We start from the raw sequence: 15078 nt of genomic DNA, 5'->3' as shown, positions 1-15078 counted from the left end.
CTTTCGACGTAATCGATTATCTCTGCTTGTATTTTTTTTATATCAACTATATGAAAAGTAACTTACTAGTCCCGAGCCCCATTTAATTCATGAAATGGTTCTAGTAAATTATGTTAGTTTATGACTGCAATAAAGAAATTGAACATTTTCCTATAAACACTCTTTATTGACAGCATGAGACGTCTCAGAGCAGGGTCCTTGAATACTCTTAAGGCAGTTGTAGAGTTTTCGTACGCAATGGGATAAGAGATTATCAGGGGAGGTACACATAGTGGCCATTTACTAGGTACAGGAGCTACCTAATAAAGTGGCTGCAGTGTATTTCTGTATGTTTGTGATCCTCTGCTGCTGTAGCTCATCCACTTCGAGGTTCAACATGTTGTGCATTCAGAGATGCTCTTGTGCACACCACTATTGTAGCGTGTGGTTATATCAGTTACTGCCACCTTCCTGTCAGCTTGAACCAGTCTGGTCATTCTCCTCTGACGCCTCTCATTAACAAGACACTTTCACCCACAGAATTCTGCTTACGGGATTATCTTTGTTTTTCACACCATTCTCTATAAACTCTAGAGACTCATCAGTTTCTCAAGCCACCCTATTTAGCACCAGAGTCACTTAGATCAGATTTCTTCCCCATTCTGATGAACAACTAAACCTCCTGACCCTGTTTGCATGCATTTATACATTTGATTGCTGCCACATGATTGGCCAATTAAGATATTTGCATTAATGAGCAGGTGCACAGGTGTAACTAATGAAGTGACCACTGAGTGTATGTTGGGTTACGACTGCAATAAAGGCATTGGCCATCTGTCTATCAACACGCTACTTACAGTATGTTGTGTCTCAGCACAGTCTTTGAATAGTCTTAAAACAGTTGTATGTGGCTCCTTCATAAGATATGGGATGAAAAATTACCAGGGAGGTAGGAATGCAGAATTAAGATTATAGGTAGATCATCCAAGATCTTATTGAATGATGGAGCAGACTTCAGGGGCCAAGGCATTTTTAAATTCTTGTGTACAGTACTGTGCAAAAGTCTTAGGCACAAATACCGTTTATAGCTAGGGTGCCTAAGACTTTTGCACAGTACTGTAATTTTATGTATTACACAGTACTGTTGCTGGAAAAACCCCCCACAAATTTCATGACAGATGTGAGTGATGATAAACCTGATTTTGATATGGGTCTCTATTGTGGATGGAGGGTGGGAAGGGGGCAAAGAGAGGGGAATTATGGTTGGGAGAGGGGAAGGGAGTGGGAGGCACCAAAGAGTCATTCTGTAATGATCAATAGACCAATTGTTTGGAATCAAATGACCTTGCCAGGTGTCTCAAAGCTGGATGTGTCTGCACCTGTGTCAACCCACCCCTGGCACTCCTCCTGTGCTGCTCCACCCTCACCGTTTCCAACATCTTTTTGCCTCTACCAGATTTACAAACACGCTCTCCACTCCATGATGACAAATATAGTACTGTGTAAAAGTCTTGGGCACCCTACCTATATACAGTATATGTGCCTAAGACTTTTGCACAGTATTGTATATAGCACCTGTCATAACTCTAAGATAATTTCAAAGTGATGTTACTGTGATGTAGAAAACACAATAACTTGCAAGGAACAAGGTCCCTTAAATCACCTCGTGATAATGAGAATAACGTGCTACAACAGTTAAAACCCAGGTTCAGTTCCCACCTTGGGTGCTGTCTGTGTGCAGGTTTTCTTAATGACCATGTAGATTTCTTCTGGTTGCTCTAGTTTCTCTGCATATCAAAGAATGTGCTAGCTGGTAGATTAACTGGCTGATGTGCATGTGGGAGAGAATAGCGCGGATGAATATTAGTGATGGAACATGTCTAATGGGAGCTTTTGAGTACAGCCAGTAGTGGAATGTCTCCCTCAAAATTTGGCACAGCCCTGCACTTTCTCAACCTCTGTCAGTGAATGTAAACCTAGATTTTGTGTTCAAGACACCAGGGTGGGAGTGAGACTTCAACACAGCATTTCTGACTCAGAGATGAGAATATCAACGGGGCTACGGCTCCCCAGGCCTCACCTTACAGTTCTCAAATGGATAACAATTGAGTCAAATCGGAGAAGTACTGAGGGAGAAGTCCTGGTGGTATAACAAAGGAAATACAGGAGAAGCAGCAAATAAATGGAATCCCTGCAGTGTGATTGTGTCTGTTTTAAGCTAGTGGTGCTGTTTTAGTACAAAATCAGGAAATCTCAGGGTCCTTATCTTTATGTAACAATCAAAATATGCACCAGCAGAACAGAAAATCAGGCACTTGAATGCCACTTAAACAGGCAGGATTACCAACAGTGAAGAGCTATCATCTCTTAAGGGCACATCAGAGGATGACAGTCCTTTACCAGCACCACATGTCAGAGTTGAATACCATGGAAGTGTGGCTGCTTTCATTCTCACATGATTCTGTCCATCTCCTGGACCTTTACGTCAGCCAAATTGCTTCCCTGTTAGGAGTGGGAGGAGGAATGTGCAGAGCACAAGCATCCGATTTTGTGTTGTAAATAATCAGAACATTTTTCAAATGATTCATTGAGTAATCTGATCCTGATGTCGGAAAATCTCATGTTGTGACAATGTCATGAAAACTTGGACCCAAAAACCCAAATGCAAACAGAAATGATTAATAACATACCGCACAGTCTGATATCTCGATGTGTAGCTGGAAAGGAAAGAGAGAAAAAAAATATGTAAGAACAAAAATATCTCTTCCTGCCAAGACGTGAAGAACATTACTGCCAGATCACTGATATTGTGGGCGTCCCTGAGCTGTGGCTGAAAGAAGATCACAGTTGGCAGCTTAACATCTAAGGATACACATTCTATCAAAAAGATGGCAGGTAGGCAGAGCGGGGTGGGGTGGCTCTATTGGTAAAAAACTGAAATCAAATCCTTAGAAAGAGGTGACATAGGATTGGAAGATGTAGAATCCTCGTGGGTAGAGTTAAGAAACTGCAAAGGTAAACAGACCACGATGGGAGTTACATACAGGCTTCTGAACAGTGGCCTCTATGTGGGCTACAAATTACAACAGGACATAGAAATAGAAAAGGCATGTAAATAGGGCAATGTTGCAATAATCAGTTTGCTTTCTGGACATTGGTTGAATATCCAAGTTGGTGCGGTCCTTCTTTGACTCTACCATGGATATTATTCTATTGTGGATTTACTGGGTATGCTTGCAAGAAAATGAATCTCAGGGTTGTAGATGGTGACATACATGTACTTTGATAATAAATTTACTTTGAACATTAATCATGGGGATTTCAATATGCATTTAGATTGGGAAAATCAGGTTGGTACTGGATCCCAAGAGAGGTCATTCGTAGAATGTATATGAGATGGCTTTCTAGAGCACCTTGTGGTTAAACCCATTAGACCAGGGGTTCACAACCATTTTTAAGTCGTGGACCAATACCATTAAGAAAGGGGTCTATGGACCCCAAGTTGGGAACTCCTGCACTAGAGGAACAGCAATTCTGGATTGGGTGTTATATAAAGAACCAGATTTGATTAGGGAACTTAAGGTAAAGGAATGCTTAGGAGGCAGTTATCTGAATATGACAGAATTCACCCAGCAGTTTGAGAAAGCAAAGATAAAATTAGATGTATTAGTATTACAGTGCAGTAAAAGAATATTACAGAGACATGAGAGAGGAGCTGGCCAAAGTTGATTGGAATAAGACACCAGCAAGAATGATGGCAGGACAGTAATGGCTGGAGTTTCTCGGGGGAGATTTGGAAGCCACAAGAAAAATATGTCCCAAAGATGAAGTACTCTAGAGGGAGGATGAGGCAACTGTGGCTGACAAAGAAAGTCAAAGACAGCATGAAGGAAAAAGACAGCAAATGAGAGACTATATTAGTGGGAAGGTAGAGGATTGGGAAGCTTTTAAGAACCAACAGAAAGCAACTGAAAAAGCCATAAAGAGAGAAAAGATGAAATACGAAGGTAAGCTAGCCAATAATATAAAGAAGGATACAAAATGTTTTTTTTCAGATATTTAAAGAGATGAGAGATCAGACCTCTAGAAAATGACACTGGAGAGGTAGTAATGGAGGACAAAGAGATAGTGGATGAACTTAGTAAGTATCTTGTGTCAGTCTTCACTGTGAAAGACACTAGCAGAATTCCAGAAATGTGAGAGTGTCAGGGGGCGGAAGTGAGTGTCATTGTTATAACGAAGGAGAAAGTGCTTGGCAACTGAAAAGTCTGAATGTAGATAAGTCACCCGGTCCAGATCGACTACGCCATTGGGTTCTGAAAGAGGTGGCTGAAGAGATTGTGGAAACATTAATGATCTTTCAAGAATCACTACGACTGGAAAATTACAAACATCACTCCACTCTTTAAGAAGGGAGGGAGGCAAAAGAAAGAGAATTATGGACCAGTTAGCCTGACCTCAGTGGCTGGAAAAATGTTGGGAGTCTATTATTAAATTTGAGGTTTCGGGATACTTGGAGGCACATGAGAAAATAGGTCAAAGTCAGCATGGTTTTATCGAGGGGAAATCTTGCTGACAAATCCTTTGGAATTCTTTGAGGAATTAACAGGCAAGACAGACAAAAGAGAGTCAGTGAACGTTGTTTACGTTGATTTTCAGAAGGTCTTTAACAAGATGCCAAATGTGAGGCTGCTTAACAAGATTAAAGCTCATGGTATTACTGAAAAGGTACTGGCATGACTAGAAGATTGGCTGACTGGCAGCAGGCAAAGAGTGGGAATAAAAGGGGTCTTTTCTAGTTGGCCGTTGGTGACCAGTGGTGTCCGCAAGGGTTGGTGTTGGGCCCATTTCTTTTCACATTACACGTCAATGATTTGGATAAGAGAATTGATGGCTTTTTGGCCTAGTTTGTGAGTGATACGGAGATTAGTGGTAGGGTTCAAGAAATAGGGTGTTTGCAAAGACAGTTGGAATATTGTACAGGGAAGCACATCGTCATGCACTTTGGCAGATAGAAGTATGGACTATTTTCTAAATGGGAGAAAATTCAACAACAGAGGTGCAATGGGACGGGAGTCCTCGTGTAGGATTCTGTAAAGGTAAACTTGCAGGTTGAGTTGGTGGTGAGGAAGGCAAATACAATGTCAGCAATCATTTCGAGAGGACTACAATGCAAAAGCAAGGAAGTAATGCTAAGGCTTTATAAGACATTGTTTAGATTGTACTTAAGAGTATTGTGAGCAGTTTTAGGGCCTTTATCTAAGAAGAGATGTCATGGGATTGGAGAAAGTCCAGAAGAAGCTCATGATAATAATCCTAGGAATGAAACGGTTAACATGAGGATTGTTTGCTAGCTCTTGGTCTGGACTCATTGGAGTTTAGAAGAATGGGGGGTGGGGAAAATACCTCATTGAGACCTATCAAATATTGAAAAGTGTAGACAGTGTGGTTGTGGAGAGGATGTTTCCGAGAGTGGGGGAGTTTAGGACCAATGGGCATGCCTCAGAATACAAGGATATCCTTTAGAAGAGAGATGAGGGAAAAATTTCTTTCGCCAGAGGGTGGTGGATCTGTGGAATTCATTGCCACAAACAATTGTTGAGGCCAAGTCACTGGGAATATCTGTAGAGGTTGATAGGTTCTTGATTAATCAGGTCATGAAAAGTTGTAGGGAGAAGCTGGAAAATGGGGTTGAGAGGGATAATAAATTTGTCATGAAAGAATGGCAGAGCAGACTAGATGGGCTGCATGGCCTGACTGCTCCTATATGTTATGGTCTTATAAAAAGGCCTTGTTCGTGCTCAAATTTAAAAAAAATTCTCCTGATGGTCTCATTACCCTGATGTCACAGTAAGCATTTCTTCAATGAATCTCTGAAAACTGAACCACCTGCAAGTTTTATGGAACGTGGGAGAAGTGAAAGTTTGGCAGCTGGTCAAAAACGTAAAGTATCTGCAGTTCACATGTACTCTTGCCAGAAACAGCAGCAGCCTTAAAACTGATGACACTAAACTCAGGCTTAAGGAGCAACACCTCATACTCCATCGAGATAGCCTCCAATCTGATGGTATGAACCTTGATTTCTCCAACTTCCATTAATTACACCCTTCCCCCTTCTTTCATTTTCCATTCCTTATTCTGGCCACCATCTCACCCCTTCCCTTCTCTTCTCCTCACCTGTTCATCACCTGCCTTTGGAAACCCTCCTCCTATCCGTTTTTCCATAAGTTCACTGTCCTCTCTTGGTAGATTCTTCTTCAGTCCTTAACCTCTTCCACCTATCACCCCCACAGCTTTTTACCACATCTCCTTTCCCCACCTACCAACACTCTCCCCTCACCTGGTTTCACCTATCACCTGTCAGCTTGTACTCCTTCCCCTCCCCCTATCTTCTTATTCCATCTTCTGCCCCCTTCCTCTCCAGCCCTGATGAAGGGTCTCAGCTTGATACAACTGTCCATTTCCCTCCATAGATGCTGCCTGACTTTCTGAGTTCCTCTCGTATTTTGTGTGTGTTCCTCAAGATTTTCAGTATCTGCAGAATCCCTTGTGTTTAGTCTTAAGACTAGTTGTGCTGCCCAGTTTCTGTTCCAATAGTCTCAGGTAAAATGTTGACGATAGTCCACTTGGTTATTCTGAAACATTCAGGACTTCATTAATGTATGTAGCCGAAGATGCTGATTCTAACTATTTTTAAAATATTTATCTCATGACATAGAGTCCTTTCAACCCTTCCAATGCATGTTGGGACTCAGAACAATCCCACCAGCCCCATTATTTCACTACAACCCATTTGTTGTCATACATCCATAAACTCCTCCTGATTTGTCTAGCATCCACCTGCACTAGGGGCAATTTTACAATGGCCAATTGAACTACCATACATTATTCTTAAGCGTAGTTTTGAGGTACAGTCGTGGTGGAGCTCGTCCTGTCTGTCTCTCCGCAGTAACAAACAACCTGTGCTATCACTTTACAAAAATACCTTGCATATTATTTTAATGTTATTTTTTTGGGTGGGCACAAAGACAGTGCAACTGAGGCAAGTAAAAAGTTCTTCACTAAGATGACTAGATATTTGGAATTTTGTTATTAATTATAACTAAGATTGACAGTTTGAACAATGGGGAATAAGACCATAAGATATAGGAGTGGAATTAGACCACCCTTCAATCTTCTGAATTCTTGTGAATACAGCCCCAGAGCCATCAAACGCTCTTCATATGACAAGCCATTCAATTCTGGAATCATTTTCGTGAACCTCCTTTAGACCCTCTCCAAGTTTCTCCAGAATCTATGGTCCCTGGATCGGAACAAAATTACCACCAATCCTACTGACTGGTAGAGAAGGTCCAAAGGGTCGTCTCTTGCACTGGCCCCAAAAAAAAATCAGTACATGATAGGCTTTTCCCATCTTATGGAATGCCGGCAACTTTTTCCTGACTGCTGACCAGCTCATCTTGTGAGATGGCAGATTTCTGTCCTCCCAGAACTGATGAGATGCACTCAACATCCATTGCCGGCTATCAAAAGGTTTATAGGACCAAGACCAGGTATGAGCAGGTCAATCCTTTTGATTGCAGGAAGAGGCTAGCAACAATTGTGCTCTGACTCAGAAATGCAAGGTTTCAGTATGCAACCCTTTCAAAAAGTTATACAGAAATGTTGATACAGGATAGAAGGATAGGTCACAAAAGAATTAGGGCTTCCTGGTTTTATCTGATCCACAGCATTAGTATGCAAATCAAGGATGTGCACAGACATTAACAGCTCTGAATGTGTCAATTAAAGTTATAAACAACACTCAATTAAAACCAATCAAGTTTCATGTTCACTGATATCCAGATGTTTTGCACAGAGCTTGTAGTTTGAAGCCTGGGAATGCCTTTAGCATTACATCACCAATTTTACTGGAACCTGTTTGCTGAATGAATTACTTTGCCTATTTCAATTCACACCCACACACAAGCGGGAAAAAGTGAAAACTGCGTCAAGTACTTTCTCTCACCTGGCGTCAAACAGACTGGTGTGGAACTTCCTGCTGCCTTCCCTTCACATGAAGCTGAAAATGATTAATTGCACGTCACTACATTTCAAAATAACCTCAGACTTCTTAAACAAACTATACACTAAAGTATCAGCATTCCCCCTTGAACATACTGTAGATAAGAGATGAATACAGGAGCTGTTTAACATGATTTGTTTGGATAGGCATAGAGAGAAAGATTGCTTCCTGCAGTGGGGATAATCCAGGACCAGGAACCTAACCTTAGGCAGACATGCTTACATCAGGAAGCATTTCTTCACAATGGGGTAGTGGAGCTCTCAACATGTTAGTGCTGGTGAATAAATGAACATTTCAAGAATATGGATGCATTTTTGTTAGGGCAGAGAGTTAAACAATTAAAAATGCAATTAGATCTAAACTGAATTGCAGAGCAAATTAAGGACTGAATATTGCACGCAAATCTTCCAGTTCACATATTTTTACTCCACCCTAAGACCACAGGAATGGTCCTCCTCTCTCTCCACTGGATACAGGAAATCTGAATGAAGCAAGTTAGACATTTCCATATTTCCTGATGACTTGGAGGGAAATAATTTGGCTCATCAAGTCTATACCAGCTCATAGAACAATTCTGTTCCCCCCACCATTTTTTCCTATTCTAACCTATTTTTTACTCATTTCTGTCCACTCTACCCTCAGATTCTACCCTTCGTTTACAAGCTAGGGGCAAACTGCAGTGGCCAGTTAACCTCCTGATCTGGACGTCTCTGGGACGTGTGAGGAAACCCATCCCAACGCAGGGAGAATGTACAAACTCACACAGATAACATTATAGATCAGTATTGAGCTTCGGTCAATAGAGGTGTGAGGCAGCAATTCCACTAACCGCAGCTACTGTACCACTCAGTTATCAGTTCTTAATTCCATGAGCTACAGGTCTACAGCAGAAAAGCTGCAACCAAACATATTGTAGAAACACTACCAAATGACTGACAGTCAACTTGTGCCAAATAGACCAGGCTGGATTTACTCCCCAAAGCATCCAACTTAGAAAAGTTTCATTTGCATTTTTGCCAATATCTATTGAAAAATGTTTAAAGGAAGTTTAGTACTTACTCTTCACTCTTCGGGACGGTAGTGGTACTGGAACAGTGATGTTTTCCACTGCATGGGAAATAACATGATACATTCTAATAAAAACCTTGGAAATGATTTACATAAATACCCACAGCGAGAAAGAAAACACAGAACAAGGCATCAGCAACATCTTCTAAGGGCATATCTTTAAGTGATTGAATAGGAATCTGAGGGGCAACCTTTTCTCTCGATGGTAGTCAGCACATGGGTTGAGCTGACAGAGAAAGTGGTTTGGACAGGTCTATTAATAACATTAAAAAGTCATCTGGACAAGTACAGAGATAGGAAAGCTTTGGATGGATATGGGCCAAATGCTGGTAAGTGACACAATGTAGATGGAAATCATGGTTTGAACGGACAAGTTGGGTGAAAGGGCTGTCTCGATGCTATATGGCTTGATGGCCTTAACTCACATACAAGACATGAAAAGCCATTCTAGGATATAGACTTGATTAACAGTTTCACATCGCATTCATTGCTCATCACTGTGTCAAAATTCTGAAGCCCTTTACTCAACAGGACAATTAAAGCATTTGTAAACTGGATTTCCTCCAAGAGGACCACAATCTCATCATAGGGTTTGGAGGCTTGCGTGCCTCAGTGACCCGGAGAGCTATATTGGCTGGAGTCAGGGCCTTGTGCTTTGGCTCTTGGTCGGGTCACCCAAGCCATCTGGGTCAAAGGGCAGAGGCCAGACAAAGAGTGGCCCACCAGTTCTCCAGGTTCCGGGGTTCAGCTCAGGGCTAACAACCCTGACTGGTCAAAAAATGTTACAGAACCAGCAATGTGATAGTATGGACAGGCAGAGATGGAGGGCCTTCATTGCTGCCCTAAATGCCAACAGTGTAACAGGCAGTGAATAAGAAAAACTGGATTAGTGCAGGTGGGTACTTGATGGTCACTATGGAGATGATGGACCGAATGACCCGAGTTGACTGGCAAAGGGCCCACTTGCACTATAGCTGTTCAATGTGACTCTTCATTGCTTTCACAGGAGCAGCTGAGTATGGATGATGATGCTGACTCTATTTGTGACATTCATTTCCAGGAAAGGCATAAGAATACACAGTCTATGAATAAAACAAGCATGAATCTGTATGAAACTAGCGATCATACGCATGTTTGGGGTAAAGGATAAGCGGCTTAGAAGGGATACGGGGAAGTATTTTTTTCACCCAGAGGGTGGATGAAATCTGAAATGCACTAACTGAGGGAGAGACTCTCACACAATTTAAAAGCATCTAGATAAGCACATGAATCACCAAGCCAATTAAAGTGTTATAGCAACACACACATGTACACACACACACACACACACACACACACAGGAGGAACTCAGCAAGTCAGGCAGCATCTACGGAAATGAAAAGATAGTTGATGTTTTGGGCCAAGACCCTTCTTCAGGGCAGAGGCCTGGATTTCCAGCACCTCTAAACTTTCTTGTGTTTATAAAGTGTTGGTAAATAAAAGGGTACTTGATGGTCAGCATGGACATATGGACCAAAGCACCTGAATCTGTGCTGAAAACTCTATTAAATGGCAAAGAACCCCCACATGTTTGAAACAATTTTACAGAATGCACACATCCTGGTTATAATGGGCATCAGCCATCTTTGCACAGAACTTCCACTATTTTAAATGTTAGAGTCCACTGATTTTTGACACACTGGAGGGTGCTGAATTTAGTCTAAGTACCCAGTCAAAGACCCTACAAATTGGGGGAAAAAATGGTGATATTTAGCACAGAAAAAGTTGTAAGCATAGATTTCACTTCTCCTTTATTGTGTGTGGATACTCAAAATCACCAGATGCTTGTTATTACCCAAACTGACTAACAACTGGGAGATATGTCAGTCCCCTAATAAGCACTCTCTATGGCAGTGGTCCCCAACCTCCGGGCCGCGAAGCATGCGGGGTGCAGTGGTAGCCAGAGCACACCCAGCACATCTTTAAGAAAAAAGCCGAAATAAACAAGCTAATTAATTAGGTGCTGCCCAGAAGCCAGTCTTCATTAGAGGAACTGAGGTGGAGAGGGTCAATAACTTAAAATGCATGGGCATTAAGGATCGACATTTCTCTCTCTGAAAAGTGTCGAAGGATCTGTCCTGGGACCAGCACGTAACTGTCATTACAAAGAAAGCACGGCAGCGCCTATACTTTATTACAAGTTTGTGTAGATTCAACATGTCACCTCCATCCTGACAGCCCTGTCTTTTCAGCCTGTCTGGGCTGGCGTTTAAATTGACCAAACAATGGAACAGCTAAAGATTCCAATGCCCTGGAAAGAGGAGTGAACATCGTGTAGAGCAAATGAAATCAGCAATCGCCTCTGATCTGGGCCAACAGTTACGTGCCAGGCGGCACTTAATTAATTAGTTTGTTTATTTCAGCTCTTTTCTTAAAGATATGCTGGGTGCACTCCGGCTACCGCTGCACCCCTGCATGCTTCGCGGCCCGGTATCGTCCGTGGCCCGGAGGTTGGGGGCCACTGCTCTATAGCATTCAGTAAGTTAAGACAGTAATAGACCTTGTGCATGCAATATTCCCCAAATTACCATGAAGCCTGGTTTATCATTCACACAGAGATCGCGCTACATATGCCTGTAGTGAGGAGTTCCAATAAGCACTCTGACACACCACTGACAGTGTAGCAAAGAGGAACGTATGATCAGAGAGCAAAATATCAAAGTCTGTAATTCATGTACAGTTAACAGCTTAGTGTTGGATTTTCCCTCTTGTTTTATTGTGAGTTAAAAACACCAATCATGAGTTGCACTTCATTGTCCCATTTTCTGTTGGGGAGGCCAAACTGCTGGGGTGCAAGTTGACCTCATTGCATGTGTGAATAATGCCAGGGAGCTTGTTAGGTTTAGCTGAACCCAGAAATGACCAGTGCACTTTGCCTATGATTAGATTCCCTATCAAAATAGGCTAATCACATCAACAACATCTTTATTTGCAAGTTACACACAAGATTTGGGTGTAAATAGGTCTAATTTCTAGGCTTTAGTGCCAGTAAGAATGAACTCGTACTCCAGTAATGTACAAGACTTTCAGATAAAGTCCAGCTCATGCTTTTTTAGCAAGGACATTAGGAACGTAGAAACTAGGTGCAGGAACAGGTTTGTGGCTCTTTCAATACCAATATGGGAGACGCACCGTCTCAAAATTATATTTCTGCACTCTCACCGCCCCCACCCCCCGTGCTTAGGAATCCATCTTCTTAAAAATATTCACAACTTGGTTTCTACTGCCTTCTGTGGTTAAGAAATCCACAGGTTCACTATCTCTTCACTCAGAGGATTTCTCCTTATCTCAGTCCTAAACATCTTACCCAGTGTCCTGACACTGAAACTCTTAATCTAGATCCTCTAGCCAGGGAAACTGTCCCTTTCAAAAAGTCTACGTCTACCAGAATGAGATTCCCTCTCATTCTTCCAAATTCTGGTGAAAGTAGGCCCAGTCAGAATTAGAATCAAATTTACTATCATGGGCATGTGTCATGAAATTTGTTGTTTTGTGGCAACCAGAGTGCAAAAAATAAAAATTATGATGTTATGAAATACATAAATCGTGTAAAAGATGAAAAAAATTAACAATGATCCTGGGACACTAAAGCTGAGAGACAGCAGCTCCAAAAGGTGCACCATTGGCCTATCCCATAATTTGTTCTATAAACTACAGAATTTTATATGACAACCGATATATCCATTTTTTTGCATGGTTACCTCTTCCAGCACTTTGGCATGCAGACTAGCAGGCTCAGGGGATATATCAGCTTTCAGTGGAATAAATTTCTCCAAGACTATGTTGTATAATAATTCTTTTAGTTCTCCTCTCTCATTAGTCTCCCGGCTCTTTCACGTTCTTCAATGTTTGTTTAATAATTTTACCATTTCTTCATACCTTATTATAATTTCCCCCATTTCTGATTGTAAGGTAACTATATATACCTTCATTAATATTTTTCTTATGTACTTACAGCAGCTTTTAATCTGCCTTCATGCACCTTGCAAGTTTACACTCATACTTGTTTTAACCCTCTCTTAATCAATGTCCTGTCTTTTTCTGTGCTGATCCTCAGAATTTTTTTCTGGAATTTTTATTTTTCCCTTTCAGATTTAATACCTTTCTTATTGCTTCTTTGGTAAATCATGATTGGGTCACTTTTCCTATTGAGTTTCTGCTCTACATTGGAATTAACTGCTGTTGGAGTTCCAGTACTGATTCCATGGATGTTTGCCTGTCTTACTTCGGGCACTTCAGTGAAGTTCCCCAATCATTCAGAGTTAACTCATTCATATCTTAATAGTTTTGCTTGTTTAAATTAGGAATCTAGCTTTGGATTAATCCTGCACAAGAAATGCATTAACTTGCCTCTTCACATTGTGCTGTAGCCAATGTGTGGTAGGCACTCTCCTGGCTGCATCCTCAAAATAGTGGATTAAGTAAACTATTTCTTACAGTACCGTGCAAAAGTCTTAGGCACATATATACAGTAGCTAGGGTATCTAAGACTTTTCTACAGTAATTTAGTACTTTTATGTATTGTACTGCTGCCACAAAAAAACCCAACAAATTTCATGACGTTGAGTGATGATAAACCTGATTCTGATATGGGTCTCTGTTGTAGACTGAGAGTGGGAAGGGGGCAGGGAGAGAATCGTGGTTGGGAAAAAGGGCAGGGAGAGGGAAGGGAGCAGGAAGCACCAGAGACACATTCTGCAATGATCAATAAACCAATTGTTTGGAATCAAACGACCTTGCTTGGTGTGCCAGTGCTGGCTGTGCCTGCAACTGCACCACTCCTGCCCCTGGCATTCGTTGTCTGCCACCTGACCCACACCCCTCTCACGATGCTCCGCTCTCACCATTTCCACATCCTTTGCTCCTGTCAGATTTACAAACTTGCTCTTCACTCCACGTTGACAATACAGTACTGTGCAAAAGTCTTAGGCACCCTAGCTATATTGATGTGCCTAAGACTACTGTACAGTACCATATGTACTCCAGGAATTTAACCACTAAAGTAGTCTGCTGAACTATTTTGGCCAGTTCATGTGAAGACTAAAGTCCCTCATTTTTCCCATAGAACCCTTGTTACAGACATCATAATTTTCTGTTTGATGCTACCTCCTGAATTATCATTATTATTTGGTGGATTACACGAGGGGTGATTGATAAGTTCGTGGCCCAAGGTAGAAGGTGATGAGTTATATGGCTCTCATTACATGCACGTGCAGTTCAACTCTTTGAGTGATTATGCAGAAAGTTTGAAGTTAATAACTCATCTCCTTCTACCCTAGGCCACAAACTTATCGATCACCCCTGCTGTGGACCACTTCCTGGAGGTCCAAGGCGCCGACTTCTACAAAGAATGGACCCGTATGCTCCACAACCGCTGGACTAAGTGTGCAAATGTAGGAGGGGACTATGTTGAAAAATGAATGTGCTAGGTTTTCTAGAATTGACTCCTTCCACCTTAGGCCATGAACTTATCAATCACCCCTCGTAGATAACCTCCAGCCTCCATTGTGGAAAAGCCAGGTTTACAAGTATCTTACACCCTGCCTTTGTTTTGGTCTAAATTGTACAGGATCTGTGATGTACTTGTACTAAATATAGGGTGTCAGTGTGGAGATACACCTCCAGCAAAAGAGGTGTAAGATGCTCCTTCCCTCCACTAGCCTGCAGGTCACCCTTGGGCAAGGTGTGGCACCTGCTTAACCCCCGCGACCCCCCGCCCCGATCAGAATCACATGAAGCCATGAGAGCAGGTGGTGGATTTCACAAATCCTGGTTATGCGACCACCAACACCAGGCAGACAACCTCTGAAGAGTTTTGATAATGGTTGGGGTCACCCGTCTTGTAAAGACACTACCCAGAAAAAAGGCAATGGCACACCACTTCTATGGGTAAGTTTGCCGAGGACAATCATGGTCATAGACAGAGC

The 15078-nt window shown here is 41.9% G+C and overlaps 1 protein-coding gene across 2 annotated transcripts in view; it reads right to left on the bottom strand.

The window, feature by feature from the left end:
* The window catches only part of malt3 (MALT paracaspase 3), a 138135-nt gene that overhangs the window by 50228 nt on the left and 72829 nt on the right, over window positions 1–15078 (bottom strand). For both annotated transcript variants that reach the window (XM_063070871.1, XM_063070872.1), the window contains exons 8-10: window positions 9104–9151; window positions 7988–8041; window positions 2670–2696 (exon numbers count right to left, since the gene is read on the bottom strand). In XM_063070871.1, coding sequence (XP_062926941.1) covers window positions 2670–2696; window positions 7988–8041; window positions 9104–9151 — 129 coding nt within the window. The remainder of the gene's footprint in view (window positions 1–2669; window positions 2697–7987; window positions 8042–9103; window positions 9152–15078) is intronic.

This window comes from Mobula hypostoma, chromosome 18 (assembly GCF_963921235.1).
Source record: "Mobula hypostoma chromosome 18, sMobHyp1.1, whole genome shotgun sequence".
NCBI classification, from domain to species: Eukaryota; Metazoa; Chordata; class Chondrichthyes; order Myliobatiformes; family Myliobatidae; genus Mobula; species Mobula hypostoma.
This window is presented reverse-complemented; position numbering and strand designations above follow the sequence as displayed.